Consider the following 17,304-nt stretch of genomic DNA (forward strand, 5'->3'; position numbering starts at 1 on the left):
GTAGCGCTGGTCCTTCTGCCTGCAGACAGTTAATCTACGTGTGCTCCTAACAGAGCTTACAAGCATTCCCTGCAGCCCGGCATCTCCCAGTATAGGCTGCTACTAGCAGCCTTAGTACTGGGGGAAAACATTGGGTCGGATCACAGCGGTGATCCCCGCCGAATAAGCCCTTAAATGTGGCGGTCAATAGCGATAACCACATTTAAGTTGTTATAACAACATCGGCACCACGCAGCGCGATTGCAGGGGCTGATAGTTGCTATGGCAACCAGAAGCCTAACAAAGGCGTCCAGTCTGCCATCTATGGAGGGTGATTAGGTCCTGCATAGGGCAGGACCTAATATGCCCCCTGTCAGTGTGAAACTGACAGGTATAATACCCTGCAATACATAAGTATTGCAGGGTATTATAACAACGATTCAATAATTGGATCTTCAAGTCTCTAGAGGGACTAAAAAAAAAAAAAGAAGCTACAAAAAGTTACAAAAGATTGTTCAAAGGTGAAAAAGTCACATTTCAAAATAATAAAATAAAAAATCGCCCCTTTTCCCTTATAAAGTCCTTTATTATTAGAAAAAAAAAAAAAATATACATAAACTATGCATAATTGGTATTGCCATGTGTATAGTGGCCTGAACTATAAAAAATATCATGTCCTTTATCCCGCATGGTGTCGGCCATGAAAAAAATAATAAAAAAACGATACCAGAATCGCTATTTTTAGTCACTTCAGCTCCCAAAAATTTTATAAAGAGGGATCAAAAAGTCGCATGTACTCAAAACTGGTACCAATAAAAACTAGTTTGTTCCGCAAAAAACAAGCCCTCACACAACTTTCTTGATGGAAAAATAAAAAAGTTGTGGCTCTTAGAATATGGCGACACAGAAACAAAATCATTTTTTTAAAACCGTGATTTTATCGTGCAAACACAATAAAGCATAACAAACCTATATACGTATGGTATCGCTGTAATCGCATCCACCCACAGAATAAATTAATTATGTAATTTATAATGCACGGCGAATGTCGTAAAAAAAAAAAAAGAATAAAATCAATAGAAGAAGTTTTCACGGCCTAATTACACTAAATTCAGCAAAACACCTATGGGATCAAAATGCTCAGTATACCTCTAGATAAATTCTTTTTAGGGCTGTAGTTTCCTAAATGGGGTCACTTCTGGGGGGTATCCACTGTTTTGGTCCCTCAGGGGCTTTGCAAATGCGACATGACACCCGAAAACCATTCCAGCAAACTTGAGCTCCAAAAGCCAAATAGTGCTCCTTCTCTTCTGAGCCCTGCCGTGTGTCTATTACAACACATGGGGTATTGCCGTAATCAGGAGAAACTGCTTTACAAATCTTGGGGTGCTTTTTCTTCTTTATTCCTTCTAAAAATTTATAATTTTCATTTTTACAGACTAATTCCACAAAATTCAGCAAAAAACCTGTGGTGTTAAAATGCTCACTATACCCCTTGATAAATTCCTTGTGGGTGGAGTTTGCCAAATGGTGTCTTTTTTGGGGGTGTTTCCACTGCTTTGGCCCCACATGACCGCTTCAAACCTGACATGGTGCCTAAAATATATTCTAATAAAAAGGAGGCCCCAAAATCCACTGGGTGCTGCTTTGCTTCTGAGGCCGGTGCTTCACTCCTTTGCCACACTAGGGCCACATGTGGGATGTTTCTAAAAACTGCAGAACCTGGGCAATAAATATTGAGTTGCGTTTCTCTGTTAAAACCTTCTGTTTTTTTGGATTTTTTTTTGAAAATGTGAGAAATTGCTGCTAAAGTTCTAAGCCTAGTAAAGTCCTAGAAAAAAAAAGGATGCTCAAAAAACTATGCCAACATAAAGTAGACATATGGGAAATGTTAACTAGTAACTATTTTGTGTGGTATTGCTATCTGTTTTACAAGCAGATACATTTAAATTTAGAAAATGCTAATTTTGGTGTTTTTCACAAACCAATTTATTGATCAAATTTTTTCACTAACATAAAGTACAATATGTCACGAAAAAACAATCTCAGAATCGCTTGGATAGGTAAAATCATTCCCAAGTTATTACCACATAAAGTGGCAATTGTCAGATTTGAAAAAATCGGCTGCGTCCACAAGGCCAAAACAGGCTCAGTCCTGAAGGGGTTAAAGGGGCTTCCATTTTTGCATGTCAATCTGATATAAATATCCAATCTGTAGAGGCCACACTGCTGGGTAACATTTTCTCTTATACAGGTATAAATGACAAAATTCTGACCTCCTGCAGCCACCACCAGGGGGAGCTTACTTCATACGGTTTATATATTGAACTCAATAATACCACTGTCTGCAATCATCAGTGAAGTTCCACCTAGTGGTGGCTGCAAGTTCATGGATTCCGGAGGTATGTGATTTTCAAACTATCTATCTATCTATCTATCTATCTATCTATCTATCTATCTATCTATCTATCTATCTATCTATCTATCTATCTATCTATCTATCTATCTATCTATCTATCTAATCATTACTGCACATTTTATGTATCTTATGCCTATAGTGTTAATTTCTTCTTGATGAATAAAATCGGTTGGGGGGGGGGGGGGGGTGAATAGTGAATTAGCTTGTCTGTATCTTTCTTTCTCTGCTCTTTCACCGGCTGGCCAGCAAACCCTTCGTCTCTGTCCACTATTTCTACAGACAGACTGATTCAGCATTCCCCACTAACACACAGCATTACCTGCATGTGACTAAGGCCTCATTTACACGAGCGTGTGCGTTTTGCGCGCGCAAAAAACGCAGCGTTTTGCGGGCGCAAAAGGCACTTGACAGCTCCGTGTGTCATCCGTGTATGATGCGCGGCTGCGTGATTTTCGCGCAGCCGCCATCATAGAGATGAGGCTAGCCGACGTCAGTCACTGTCCATGGTGCTGAAAGAGTTAACTGATCGGCAGTAACTCTTTCAGCACCCTCGACAGTGCATTCCGATCACCATATCGAGTAACCTGTTTAAAAAAAAAGAGGTTCATACTTACCGAGAACTTCCCGGCCGTTGCCTTGGTGACGCGTCCTTGGTGACGCGACCTTGATGACGCGCCTCTCTTGACATCTGGCCCCACCTCCCTGGATGACGCGGCAGTCCATGTGACCGCTGCAGCCTGTGCTTGGCTTGTGATTGCAGCTGTCACTTGGACTGAATTGTCATCCCGGGAGGTCAGACTGGAGGAAGAAGCCGGGAGTAATCGGTAAGTCAGAACTTTTTTTTTTCTTACACGTTCACGTATATTGAAATCGGAAGTCACTGTCCAGGGTGCTGAACCAGTTTAACTCTTTCAGCACCCTGCACAGTGACTGTCTCCTGCCGGGTTCGGCCAAAACGAGTTCGGCCGAACCCGGTAAAGTTCGGTTCGGTCATCTGTAAGACACTCCGTTCGGATGTTTGTAAACAGAAAAGCACGTGGTGCTTTTCTGTTTACATTCAGTTTGACAGCTCTTGCGCGAATCACGCAGTTCGCACAGAAGTGCTTCCGTGCGACCTTCGTGGTTTTCACGCACCCATTGACTTCAATGGGTGCGTGATGCGCGGAAAACGCAGATTTATAGAACATGTCGTGAGTTTTTTTCAGCGCACTCACGCTGAGCAAAACTCACGGACTGTCTGCATGCCCCCATAGAGTAATATAGGTGCGTACGACACGCGTGAAAAGCACGCGCGTCGCACGCGCGTATATTACGCTCGTGTAAATGAGGCCTAAACCTGAATAGAGGGTGTGCTGGGTTTATATAGGATGCACTTGATTGATGCCAGGTGAGGCAGAGCTGCAGCCACACAAAGTATATGTAAGTTTCTTTTGTATGATTTGGTTATGTGTATAGAGATTGTAAGCTCCTTTTCATTTTAAAAGGAGACAGGCAGTATGGAATATGTATAATATATGGTTTATGTATAATATTTATGTTTCTGAAATGTAAACACAAATGTGAGTGTCCCTTTAAGACTGGAATTCTGGGAAATAGAATATTGTGTATTTAAAGAGGCTCTGTCACCAGTTTAATATGGCTGTGCCAGGACTGCTGCTGAGGAGGATAATCGTCCTGGCACGGCTGGAGGCGATGTCTGGTTATTCTCCCGTCGCTCCGGTGAAGAAACTGCGGGAGTAAGTGACATCACAGCGTGATCTCGCAAGATTATGCTGTACTGTGAATAAAGCTGGGCATGAATAAAGAGAAGTGCATGATGCTGATTGGTCAGCGTCATACACTTTTCTTTACAACGCCCACTTGGTTAAACGAAGAAAAAAAAAGCCCAGTTGGGCATTTAGAAAGAATTGGCATAAATCTATGATCCCTAATAAAGTTTTTTTTTAAAGAACAACAACACAGGAGTTATCAGCATCAAAGCGTTTATTAGATTAGGTAGGAGATGGAGACGTATTAAACTGGTGGCAGAGCGTCTTTAAGTGCACCCAGAGGAGGGTGGGACAGGTTCAGTTCAGAGCACAAGAGCTGAGGATTGGGGTGCTGTTTGATATGAAGGTAGCTGCAATTTAACCCCTAATGTACCTGATTTTTGTTATTTTACTTTTGTTTTGTATTTGCTCAAAATAAATATGAGCATTTATTGCCAAATCCTGAGTGAGGACTATTTATGACGGCAAGAATACCCACACCCCAACAAAATTGATTATTTTATTTTAAATTTTTATATTTCCAAATTGCCTTCGTACTTCTTGAGGAAGAGATGGAACTTTGCAATGGCTCAATGCCACTTTTACTCCCATAAGGCATCTCCACCCTTACACAGGTTATATATACATAATATAAGCTCTAGTGTTCCTTCCTTGTGTGGCCTCACAGGTTTGGAATGACTTGGGTGTCATCGCTGACACAAGGAAGATGGGACTAACTGAAACAATTATGATGGGAGGGAACACTGTGTATTTGTGTAAATTGACATTCAGTTAAGAGACAAGAAGACAGTCGGAGACACAGATTCCTGACGTGTATGGGACGTGAGCTACCTCAGGATGAATACGATATCTCCGTCAACATTCTACAAGGTAATCAACATTTCTACATAGTTCTTATCATCCATGACAGAATAGAAACATATGGGTAAAACTGGAATTTCACCTCCGTACATCTTCAAATATGCCACATGGACATGTTGGAAGATGGCATCAGTGGGAGTCCATGAGCCCAGATTTTCAAATGAAAGGGCCAGTGAAAATTTACTGAGCCCCTGGACCCAATTGGAGTTTGTCTGAGATTTCCCTTTAAATCTCAGAATCTATTTCCCTTTATATAACTTTTCCATGTGTTTGCTATTTCTTGAAACTTCAACTCATTAGGTTTCTATTTAACCTATTAACGCCGAAGGACGGATATATCCGTCCTCAGCAGCTGCTAGTTCGCGCAGGAGGACGGATATATCCGTCCTGTGATCGCGCGGGTACTGACAGTGTACACACGCGATCAGCGGCAGGAGCACGGCTGTTATACACAGCCTGGCTCCTGCTGCAACTGCCGGAATCTAAGTGCGCTCCGATTCCGGCAGTTTAACCCATTAAATGCCGCTGTCAATAGCGACAGCGACATCTAATGTGTTTGAGGAAGGGAGCTCCCTCTGTCACCCCATCGGCGCCCCCGCAAGGAAATCGCGGGTTGCCGTCGGCTTTCCATGGCAGCCGGGGGCCTAACAAAGACCCCCAGGTCTGTCTTCAGCAAATGCCTGTTAGGCCACGCAATAATGCTTTGGTATACTAAGTATACTAAAGCATTATATATGCGATCAGCAGATCGCATAGTGAAGTCCCCTGGTGGGACTAAAAAAATGTAAAGCAGTTAATTAAAGTTTGTGAATTTTTTTTTTTATAATTTACAGTCAAAATCAAATAAAACTACGTTTTTTTGCCCAAAAAGTGGTTTTATTTAGTAAAAGTGCCAAAACAAATAACACATACACATATATGGTATCACCGCGATCGTAACAACTTGAACAATAAAATGAACACATTAATTAAACCGCCGGATGAACGGCGTCCAAAAAAAACGCAAAAAACCATGGCAAAATTCTCTCTTTTCTCCCATTCCCCCCATAAAAAAATTAAATAAAAGTTAATCTATAAGTCCTATGTACCCCAAAATAGTACTAATGAAAACTACACATTGTCCTGCAAACATAAAGCCCACATACGGCCACATTGACGGAAAAATAAAATAATTACGTCTCTTGGAATGCGGCGATGCAAACACAAGTAATTTTTTTCTAAAAGGGTTTTTATTGTGCAAACGTAGGAAAACATATAAAACCTTTACATATTTGATATCCCCGTAATCATGCTGACCCATAGAATAAAGTTAACATATTATTTACGCTGCATAGTAAACGGCGTAAATTTATAACGTGAGAATCAATGCTGGAATAGCTGCTTATTTTCAATTCTCTCCTAAAATAAAGTTAATAAAAGTTAATCAATATATTATAAGCATCTAAAAATGGTACAATTACAAAATACAACTCGTCCCGCAAAAAACAAGCCCTTATACGGCGATGTCGACGGAATAAAAAAAAGTTACGACTCTTGGAATGCGACCGTGAAAAAACCAAAAATAATCCTTGGTCATTAACGAGCAAAATGGCCCGGTCATTAAGGGGTTAAATAAGATATAAAATATAACTATTTCCGGGCACATCTATTATTTGGTCTCTGTAGTAACAGACACAGGCCGTTGTATTTGGGAAATGCAGTTTATTTTGTATATAGAAACCTTCGCTTTACATAATACGGCTGACTGCTTACATTTTGGGGTCACACATGGATAAAATTGAAAGAATATGTGAATAATAGAATACATTTCTAAATAAAAATGGGGTACATAGCTGACAATGGAGATGAAAGTTGATCATGTAAGTAGTACAGTAGGATGAAGTAGCTTATTGTAAATGCCTCACCTATAGTTTGCACATTTAATATAATACTGTACCTATTATAGTGTGAGTCACATAGTATGGAGCAAGATGATACGATGTAAGGACAGTTTGTATAATAATATTGGAACCTGCATTACTATACTCCATGTCCTATAGCTCTTTATAGCTATCCTCATATTCTTCTGGGGTTTTCCCATGTGGGCAGCCCCTTTTCATATGTCTCAGTTGGGCATATGGATATCATACAGGAGGAACCCCGTTCTATGAGCCAGAGCTGCTAGAAAAGCGGCCCCATCACTAGGGAACTCAAGGCCATACAATAATACAAGGGGGCCATATAATAATACATTTGAGTGGCCGCACAGAGTTTCACAGAGTAATAACACCTGATCAACAGATGTTAGAATAGCTAGACCTGTGGCGACCAGGGGAATTTGCGAGATTTCTCCACGTGCTTATTTCAACAATCCAGTTTTCCTGTTTAAGTGTCGCTAAATGCAGTCCGGCGGCTTAGTTGGCAGCGTTTGGCAGACACACGAATGTCAAGTTTGGGCAGCCCCTTTTTAGATAGTGCCACAGAGCCCTCTGTAGATAATGCCACTGTGCCCTCTGTAGATAATGCCACAGTGCCCTCTGTAGATAATGCTACAGTGCCCTCTGTAGATAATGCCACACACCCCTAAATAATGCCACAGTGTCCTCTGTAGATACTGCCACACACCCACCCGTAGATAATGCCACAGTGCCCTCTGTAGATAATTCCACAGTACCCTCTGTAGATACTGCCACAGTGCCCTCTGTAGATACTGCCACAGTGCCCTCTGTAGTTGCTGCCACAGTGCCCTCTGTAGATAATGCCACACACACCCCTTGTAGATAGTGCCACACACACCCCCAGTAGATAGCTCAATTGGGGCTCCCTCTAGGAGTGGAATCCCCAGCCAGAGCATTGCCGACGCTTTGGCCGGAGATTCCTCTGCTGGAGGAGCCCCTGACATCACTGTCCATACACAGTGACGTCAGAGGATCCTCCTGGACCGGAATGTGATGTCAGGAGCACCCCAGAACTGGTGTCCCAGAGCAGAGCACTAGTATAGGCTCTGCTCTGGAACTTGGGGGAAGCCACTGACATCAGTGTCCATATATGGACAGTGATGTCAGGGGCTTGCCCAGAGCTGGAGTCCCGGAACAGGGCCGCTTCTAGCTTTCTGCCTGGGATTCCAGCTCTGCTCCTGACATCACTGTCCATATACTGTCCATCACTGTCCAGAGGCTTCCCCAGAGTCTCGGAGCAGAGCCTATACTAGCACGCTGCCCGGGACTCCAGCTCTGGGGAAGCCCTAGACATCACTGTCCTTATATGGACAGCGGTGTCAGGGGATTCCACAAAGTCCTGGAGAAGAGCCTATACTAGCGCTCTGTCTGGGACTCCGGCTCTGGGGAAGCCCCAGACATCACTGTCCATATATGGATAGCGATGTCAGGGGATTCCACAGAGTCCCGGAGCAGAGCCTTTACTAGCGCTCTGCCCGGGACTCTGGCTCTAGGGAAGCCCCAGACACTGCGTGTCCATATTAGGACAGCGATGTCAGGGGATTCCACAGAGTCCCGGAGCAGAGCCTATACTAGTGGCTCTGTGTCCTGCGGGCCATATGATTAAGACCCCTGCACTAGAGGGCTTTACAATGCAATCTTCTGATCGCAGATATAATGCTTTGGTATACTTAGTTTTACACTGACAGGCAATAATGCTTTGGTATACGGACAGGCAATCTATTAAGCCATGCCTCTGGCACGGCCTAATAGTCATATAGCCAGGGCAGGCCTGGGGGCCTTTGTTCACTTAACTACTTTGTCAAACCACTTTTATGCTGCGGTCGCTATTGACTGCGGCATTTAAGGGGTTAAATGGTCAGGATCCTAGCCATCGCAGCAGGAACCCACGGTGATCGTGCGGGCACATTTTCTGTGCCTGCATGATCACAATCATGTACACCGTGGAATGTGTGAATGATTGCCTTTCCATTCTGTGCATGTACGTAATAATGTGGCAAGAGGTTAACATATGTATATTTTTACTTACGTACTTTCTGTTGACTTTTCACATCATTTGCAATTTAATGTGTCATATGATCCTGTTTCTGTTGCCAGTGCTATCTATATTTAAGTGTGAGTATCTCTTTGGCCAAAAGTATGTCACCCCTTGTAATTAGGGGGCTTTCCCATTTTAGTCACACCCATTGCTAACAGGTGTGTAAATTCTTGCATATTGTCATACAATCCCCATGTACAAACTTTATCATATGGATTGTCCTGAAAGCTCAGTGGCTTTCAATGTGGCACTGTCACAGGAGTTTAGCCGATGTAGCGATGTAAGGGCTCATAGACTTTCAATTGAGTCCATTCACCGCTACATCGATTTCCGGAAAAAGCCAAGCAGAAATTAAGCGGCTCAGCGCTAAACACAAGTCCTTCTGCCGCCTCGTTTTAGCGATTGGTGGGGGTCTCACTGCTTTGACCCCCACCAATCAAAACTTCTGACATGTTACTATGACATGTCAGAAGTTTCTTTAAGGTTTAGTTAGGCCTCATTCACACGGCAGGGTTTACCGGCCGGGTGCCGGCCGTTCATAAATCGGCCGGCACCCGGCTGCATTAGGAATAATAGACCCCTAATGAGGCTATTCACACGACCGATTTTTTGACGGCCGGGAAAACCGCCCGTCAAAAAATAGGACATGCTCTATTTTCGCCCGGGTACCCGGCTGCCCGGCTCCCATAGAAGTCTATGGGGCCGGGTAATACCCGGCCATCACCGGGATGTGTCCCGAATGACGGCCGGGTTTTCCGGCTCTTGCGCTCTATCTCCTCCTCCTCACAGCGCAGAGTGCATGTGAGGAGGAGGAGTTGATGCCATTCTGACGAATGGCATCGCAGTACACGGTGTGGCAGGGCCGGGGTGTACAGCAGGTGGAAGGGAGCGCTGCGCTGGCTCCCTTCTCCTGCTTATTTTAAAAGCGCCCTGGCCCGGCGACACCTTTGATGGCGCCGCTAGCAGCTGCAGCAGCTGCTGCTGCTGCTACTACTGTAGCGACGCCACTATAGCAGAGCGGGGAGGTATCTCCCCGCTCTGCTATGTGCTAGCCGCACTTTAGCTCCTTGAAGGAGCGGAATCCCCGTGTGTTCGGGGATTCCGCTCCTGGACAGAGCGCTTGATGTCTCTGTCCATATCTGGGCAGTGACATCAGAGGAAACTCCTGAAGCGGAATCCCTGAACACATGGGGATTCCCCTTCAGGAGTTGCCGCTGATGTCACTGTCCGGATCTGCCCGGCCCGGCACGGATGCATAACTTTATGCAAACCGGCCGGGCAGAATGGCCGATTTTACCGGCCGGCACTCGGGCTCGGACGCGACCCGGTCGTGTGAATCCCGCCTTACCCTTTAAAGAGATACGCAATAAGAAATGGTGATGACTTAGTATAAATAAAGAACAAACAACTTACAACAACATGATGATCAGTAACCTGCAGAGCTCTAACCTCAACCTCATCGGGCACCTTTGGGATAAATTGAAACATCAGTACTGATTTCACTAAAGGTCTTGTATCTAAACTGGGAGCAACTCTATATTAATTTCTCATGGATAGGGAATAAGATATGGACGGGATGTGTGCGAGTCCAAATGCTTTCTAGTTCTCAACTGTTTATGTATTTGTTGTCCCATCAGAACAACCCTTGTCCATATGCGCTAGTAGGCTAACAAGCAGCGGCTCTCGCAGACTCTGACCACTAAAGGGGGAATCTTTGGCCAGCTGCGGTTTCAGTGGCTCCCATATTAAATGGATTGTCTGTGAGGAGACAACCACTTTAAGACACAGCATGTGTGCGATGTTCATCACGCCCTGCAATGGCCTTTCCTTTTGTTACTGAACTTATAGGCACAATACAGACACCATATATTATTATTATATATTTTTTTTTAATCATTCGTTTTTTATTATTTATCAAATAAGTCCAACAATTTACAGAAATACTAAATTTGTACACTTATAAAAGTACAAAACATTACAATAAAGGACAACGAAGGTATACAAATGAGAATCACCGTGGGGGGGGGGGTAGGGAGGGAAGGGAGTGAAAAAAGGATAAACAACAAGGAAATATCTGTACATCCAATAGCATTTTACAAAGAAAATAACAATGACAATAATAACCGGACAGGGAGGAGGACTCCCTCCCTCCTCTCGTCAAAGGCTAAAATCCCAAGCGTGAGACCTCAACAAGGGAACATATGAGTCCACATGTGCCATTGGGCTTTAAAACTACCCATCCTTTTCTGTCGGAGTGCAAAAAGTCTCTCATACATACAATGTGATGAAACTCTATCAATAACCATAACCTCCCGCAGAGAAAAAGCCATGTCAGACTTCCATTTTTTAACCAACAAAAGTTTAACCGAAAGGCAAATATGACAAACTAGAGCTTGTGAGCCAGCAAAACAGCTACCATATTTAAGGACAGAAGAGCCATAGCTGCGTTCGGTACAAACGGAATACCCAATAATCTAGAGAAGAGATCAAAGACTGAAACCCATAATGGAGCAATAACCGGGCACCATATATTATTTTTAATACATGTCATGTCAAAAGGCAGTAATCCAGTGACATCAAATTCATACCTCCCAACCATTCCGGATTCAGCGGGTCAGTCCCGGATTCCGGGTGGTGTCCTGCTGTCCCGGGTGGCCGGGGGTATGTCCTGCTGTCATCAGTTCCATCAGTTCCCTGCTTCAGAATTAGTTCAGAACGGAGGAGCAGAGGGAGCTCTTCCGCTCGCCAAGGACTCGCCGGGCACAGTGCTACTTTAAGCGCTGTGCTAAGGGGAAGCCCTTGACATCACTGTCCATTTATGGACAGCGACATCAGTGGCTACTGATTGAGCGGAATCCACGTTGCCAATCTGGCCAGGGATTCCGCTCCTAGAGGAAACCCCTGAGGTCACTGTCCATATATGGACATTGACGTCAGGGGCTCCTCCTGGAGCGGAATCCCTGGCCAGAGTCGGCAAAGGGGATTCCGCTCAAGGAGTGTCCACTGACGTCACTATCTACAGGGCCGCCGTGGCACTGTATAGGCGCACTAGCTACAGGGGACACTGTGGTGCTATCTACATGGGCAATATCTACATGGACACTATGTCACTATCTACAAGGACACTGCCACTAGGGGCAGCTAAGGGGGCATTATACTGTATAAGAGCAGCTAGGGGGCATTATACTGTATGGAGGCAGCTATGACGACATTATGCTGTATGGGGGCAGCTTTGGGGGCATTAAGCTGTATGGGGCAGCTATGGGGCATTATACAGTATGGGACAGCTATGGGGCATTATACTGTGTGGGGGCATTATACTGCATGGGGCAGCTATGGGGCATTATGCTGCATGAGGCAGCTATTGGGCATTATCCTGTATGGGGGCATCTGTGTGGGCATTATTCTGTATGGGGGCATCTGTTTTGGCTTTATACTGTATGGGTGCATCTATGGGGCAGTATAGTGTATGGTGGCAGCTATTTGGTATTATACTGTGTGGGAGGCACTATGGGAGCATGATACCGTGTGGGCTGAACCGGTTGTGCATGGGAGGGGATTGGGTGGGATTAGAGACATGGCTTAAAATAAATAAAAAATTGCACATCTTTGTGATACTTGAAAGTTGGGAGGTATCCAAATTTTCCCACAGCCAAGACTTTGATACATATTTCCCAGTGTGGCAACAATATAAGATAATTCACTCAATGTCACAATGTGCATTTCCAGATTTTTTTTTAAATTCTGCCCCCTTTGTCAAATTTCTGTGATTGTACAGATGTGTATTTTTATTACAAGTATTATTCACAGTTTGGAAGTATATTACGTACATGCTCATTATTTAAATTTATGTTTGAGTATCATCTGCAACATAGACATGTGACAAAATGCGTTCCTCCCTTCTCATGTCATAGGCCATTAAAGGAATGTGAGGAACGGCCAATGTTATTATTTTCTGCTTATAATTATAGTATTCATTCATCATTAATGTTTTACAAGACCAGACCAACTGTATGAGTCACAAACCTGTTGCTCAGCTCACTGTCATATTGCTTAAAGGGTAGAATAATGAAATAAAGAATAGATGCTGCAGATAAAAATGCACACCTGGTTATAGTTTTGAACTTGCTAGTTTCTGTTAGGGATCTGCCAGGTACTACGTCTAGGTATACTCCTGGGATTAATCAATCCACACCTGAGGCCAGACCTGTTCGACTGACACCATCTCCCACCAACCAGGGTGGCAGGCTCAGGAGTGGGAGAGCCTATCGCGGCCTGGTCAGTCGGAGTTAGCTCCGCCCCCTGTCCTTTATTACCTGCCGTGTTCTCTTCCTCAGTGCTTGTAATTCTTCTGGATTCCTGGCCCCACTGCTGCTTGCTCCAGCCTGCTTCTGCCGTGCTTCTGCCTTGCTGCAGTTCCGCTTAACCTGCTTTGCTGTGCCCCTGGCTTGCTTCCTTCTCCGTGCTCACTTTGGTATACTCCACTTCATCCTGGTCCTGACTACTCATTCACCGCTCCGTTTCCTCGCGGCGTTCCGTGGCTACTGCCCCTTCCCTTGCGTGTTCCCTGTTTGTTCTCCCGTGCACTTAGACAGCGTAGGGACCGCCGCCCAGTTGTACCCCGTCGCCTAGGGCAGGTCGTTGCAAGTAGGCAGGGACAGGGCGGTGGGTAGATTAGGGCTCACTTTCCCTTCACCTCCTTCCTGCCATTACAGTTTCCCCCTTTGAATTGTGGGGGCTGCAGATAAAATCCAAGAGATAGAGCATGTTGCAGAAAGTGCTCAAAAACACATAGGTAACATCAGATGGGTGCAGTATTATAATGTAGAAGAAGTTACCAGGCAAACTGCTCAGATACACCCAGTCATTCGGATGATGTCAACATTCCCAGCATCCATTGTAAGACTAGTGAAATGTTGAATGATGTTCACACTGAAGAAACGCTGACAGATACAGCAGAAATAATCATGAGAATAACGTGAAGTTTTTGGTCACCAAAGCAAAATGTGTATCAGGGCTTTCCAAACATCACGTGACAGACACTTTTCGTATTGTTGACCCCTTATGTGACAGAGGGGTCATGAGAGGGGTCATCAGGCCTCAGACGTCAGGCCCCAGTTGCGACTGCAACATTTCTACTCCATACTGTAATTCCCTTGACCATAAGTATACACATTTATTATACTACTTACTAAGAACCAATAAGGGAGGGGTTGTATGTGTATAAATACAAATTTTGTTAAGCATATACATAAAGTTACCATCATTCTATTAAACAGGTTTTTATACTCCCTTTAAAGTCAGTTTTTAGTCATTTCTATTGTGCAGTTATCAAATATCAATATATCAATAGATGTTTTGATTTTGGTTGCCATTGTATAATTTCTCCTCTGTCTATATTAGATATAAACATAAATCAACAGACTGTACTGTATTACATATATGTATTTTTTCCTTATAACTTTAAAAAAACAATCACAATTATAGTAGAAATATATTGATTTCCCTGGACGTTGTCATGGCAACCAGAATGAACACATACATATGTACTCATTGCTGGCTGCTCTCAGAGAAGCCCATGAACATACGTAGAAGGCTGTGTTAATACTTCACGTTCAATTTGGATTTATTGACACAAACTTAGCAAAATGGTGAGGTTATTCCGTCTATCGAGAGAAGAAGAACAACAACAGTACCCCAGGCATGAAATATGCAATAATGCTGTGGTTACACTTAATTACCTCTCATGAATTACACTGAAATATTTAACATTGAGTACAGATGTTACTAACAATAGAATCTACCTTATTATTAGGTATTTAGTTAACAATAGGTATTTCCCAATGTTCTCACTTATTCATCATTGCCTCACTGGCTGCAATTATTACAAGTGTCATAGCACTATGAAACTGAATAAAACTTACTTGTTCTCTATCTCATGTGATGAAGTATAGAATAATAATAATATGGGTACTCCATAAGGTAACAATGTCAGAACCATTGAGTAGTACAGATGGATAATATCTACTAACCTTCTATAGCACAACTCTACAGTACACTTGTGATGATAAAATACTCCATAAGGCCCCATGCACACGACCATAGAATACATCCGTAATTACGGTCCGTAATTGCAAACCCATTTATTTCTATTGCCCACGGACACCTTCCCGTATATTTATGGGACGGTGTCTGTAAAAAATAGGACATGTCCTATTTTTTGCTTTTTACCAGACCGTGCTACTTTATATGGGAGCAGGGCCCGCAAATGCAGGTGGCTGTCAGCCGCCGGCCATGCCCGTAATCACGGACCGTGATTACGGGCACGGTCATGTGCATGGGGCCTAAGAGTTGCTGCTGCCTCGTCTTGAAGCTCCACGACCATCTCTTCAATAGACCGGGAGGTGGAAGTACGGGTAGTGTAAACCTCAAAAATGCTTCTTCTCAACCGGTTGCAGCTACAACTCCAGTTGGAAAGAAGTATTGTTCACTCTCAACCCCAGTGTAGAACAATTGCGTTGCATTATTATTTGTTAAATAAACATCGTTCTGCACTTGAGTTGAGAGTGGACAATACATCTTTCTAATTGGAATTCTAGCTGCAACCGGTAGACAAGGAGTTTTATCTGCTCTTTACACTTCCCCTATGTCGAATGATGAAATTCATTGTTCCCAAGAATAATTAAAGTGACAGTTTTGGAGCCAAGTGGCTTGTTTTTTGAGGGAAAAGAATCGAGCATGTTGAAATCCAACTTGCCTAAACCTTCTTACTATGACTATTGTGCTGCCCCCATAGTTGACTATTCCTGCCAAAATCGCTGGGTCCAGCCGACCCTTATAGGGGCTGTAATAATCTACAAATTAGTTTTCACCCACCCAGGTTTCCTATACAATAAAAGACTAGTTAATACAGTTAACAATCAGACAGAAGACTATTTATATTTTTATTGCTGTTTAAGGATACTCTTTTGCACTTTGCAGTATTTTTTTAAAATCAAAAATGGTATTTGCTCGTGACAGAAATAATATACAGGTAAATGTAGAGATCCTCAAACCTTTGTTATATATTCAATACATTAAATTGATTTCACCATTTGCAGGAGGGGGCATCAAACTATGAATTAACTGTGAGGATTATAAAAGCTCAAAACATCCACGGGACAGATATTGGTAAGATGTTTCCTATTACCAAGCAAGTCTAAAAGCATTTGCTTTAAGTTATATCTAGTGTCACTCTTTTGCATGTTAAAGTGATTTTAGGCAAACGGCGGCATATGCAGGATTGTGGGGGGGGGGGGGGCATACATACACAAAAAATAAATATATATATATATACATATATATATATATATATATATATATATATATATACACAGTATAACACACATTCATTCTGCAATAAGCAGTGAGAAGGCCGTCCGTCACTGCTTGTTTTTTTACTTCTTGTAAAGGCAGCATGTGAGTAGTGAGTAGTGTGTACTAATTGCTGTTTTGGAATGGGGATCCAGGGCCCGTGCAATTGCAGAAGGTATTAATTCAGAAGAGGTGTTCCTCCCTTCTTTTCATCAAAGGACACAAACTTTTGGCAATGGTCGCAAATCCTAATATTGGAACATTCGTATTTAAACACACACACACACAAAAATATAATAGTTTAGTGCAGGGGTCTCAAACTCGGCCGGGTAAATGGGCCGCACATATAAAAAATGTGAAGTTGACGGGTTGCATCACTTTCAAATTTGATACAATACAAAATTATTGTTAATCAATTAGTTATTTGGACTACTATAATAATACTACATTACTATAATACTACATTACTATAATACTACATTACTATAACAATACTACATTACTCCAATAATATTACATTACTATTACACTACACTACTATAACAATAATACATTACTATAATACTACACTACTATAACAATAATACATTACTATAATACTACACTACTATAACAATAATACATTACTATAATACTACACTACTATAACAATACTACATTACTATAATAATAATACTACAATACTATTACATTACTATAATAATACTACATTACTATAACAATACTACACTACTATAATAATACATTACTATAATACTACATTACTATAAGAATACTACATTACTATAAGAATACTACATTACTATAATACTACATTACTATAAGAATACTACATTACTATAAGAATACTACATTACTATAAGAATACTACATTACTATAACAATACTACATTACTATAATAATAATAATACATTACTATAACAATACTACATTACTCCAATAATATT

At 42.5% G+C, this 17,304-nt stretch overlaps 1 protein-coding gene across 1 annotated transcript in view; it reads left to right on the forward strand.

Annotated features, from left to right (window-relative positions):
- The first annotated feature begins 16,003 nt into the window (after positions 1-16,003).
- Positions 16,004-17,304, forward strand: part of LOC142664439 (cytosolic phospholipase A2 delta-like) — a 33,319-nt gene continuing 32,018 nt past the window's right edge. The window contains exons 1-2 of the mRNA XM_075843504.1: positions 16,004-16,036; positions 16,104-16,173. Coding sequence (XP_075699619.1) covers positions 16,004-16,036; positions 16,104-16,173 — 103 coding nt within the window. The remainder of the gene's footprint in view (positions 16,037-16,103; positions 16,174-17,304) is intronic.

The sequence above is a fragment of the Rhinoderma darwinii genome, chromosome 12 (assembly GCF_050947455.1).
Source record: "Rhinoderma darwinii isolate aRhiDar2 chromosome 12, aRhiDar2.hap1, whole genome shotgun sequence".
NCBI lineage: Eukaryota > Metazoa > Chordata > Amphibia > Anura > Rhinodermatidae > Rhinoderma > Rhinoderma darwinii.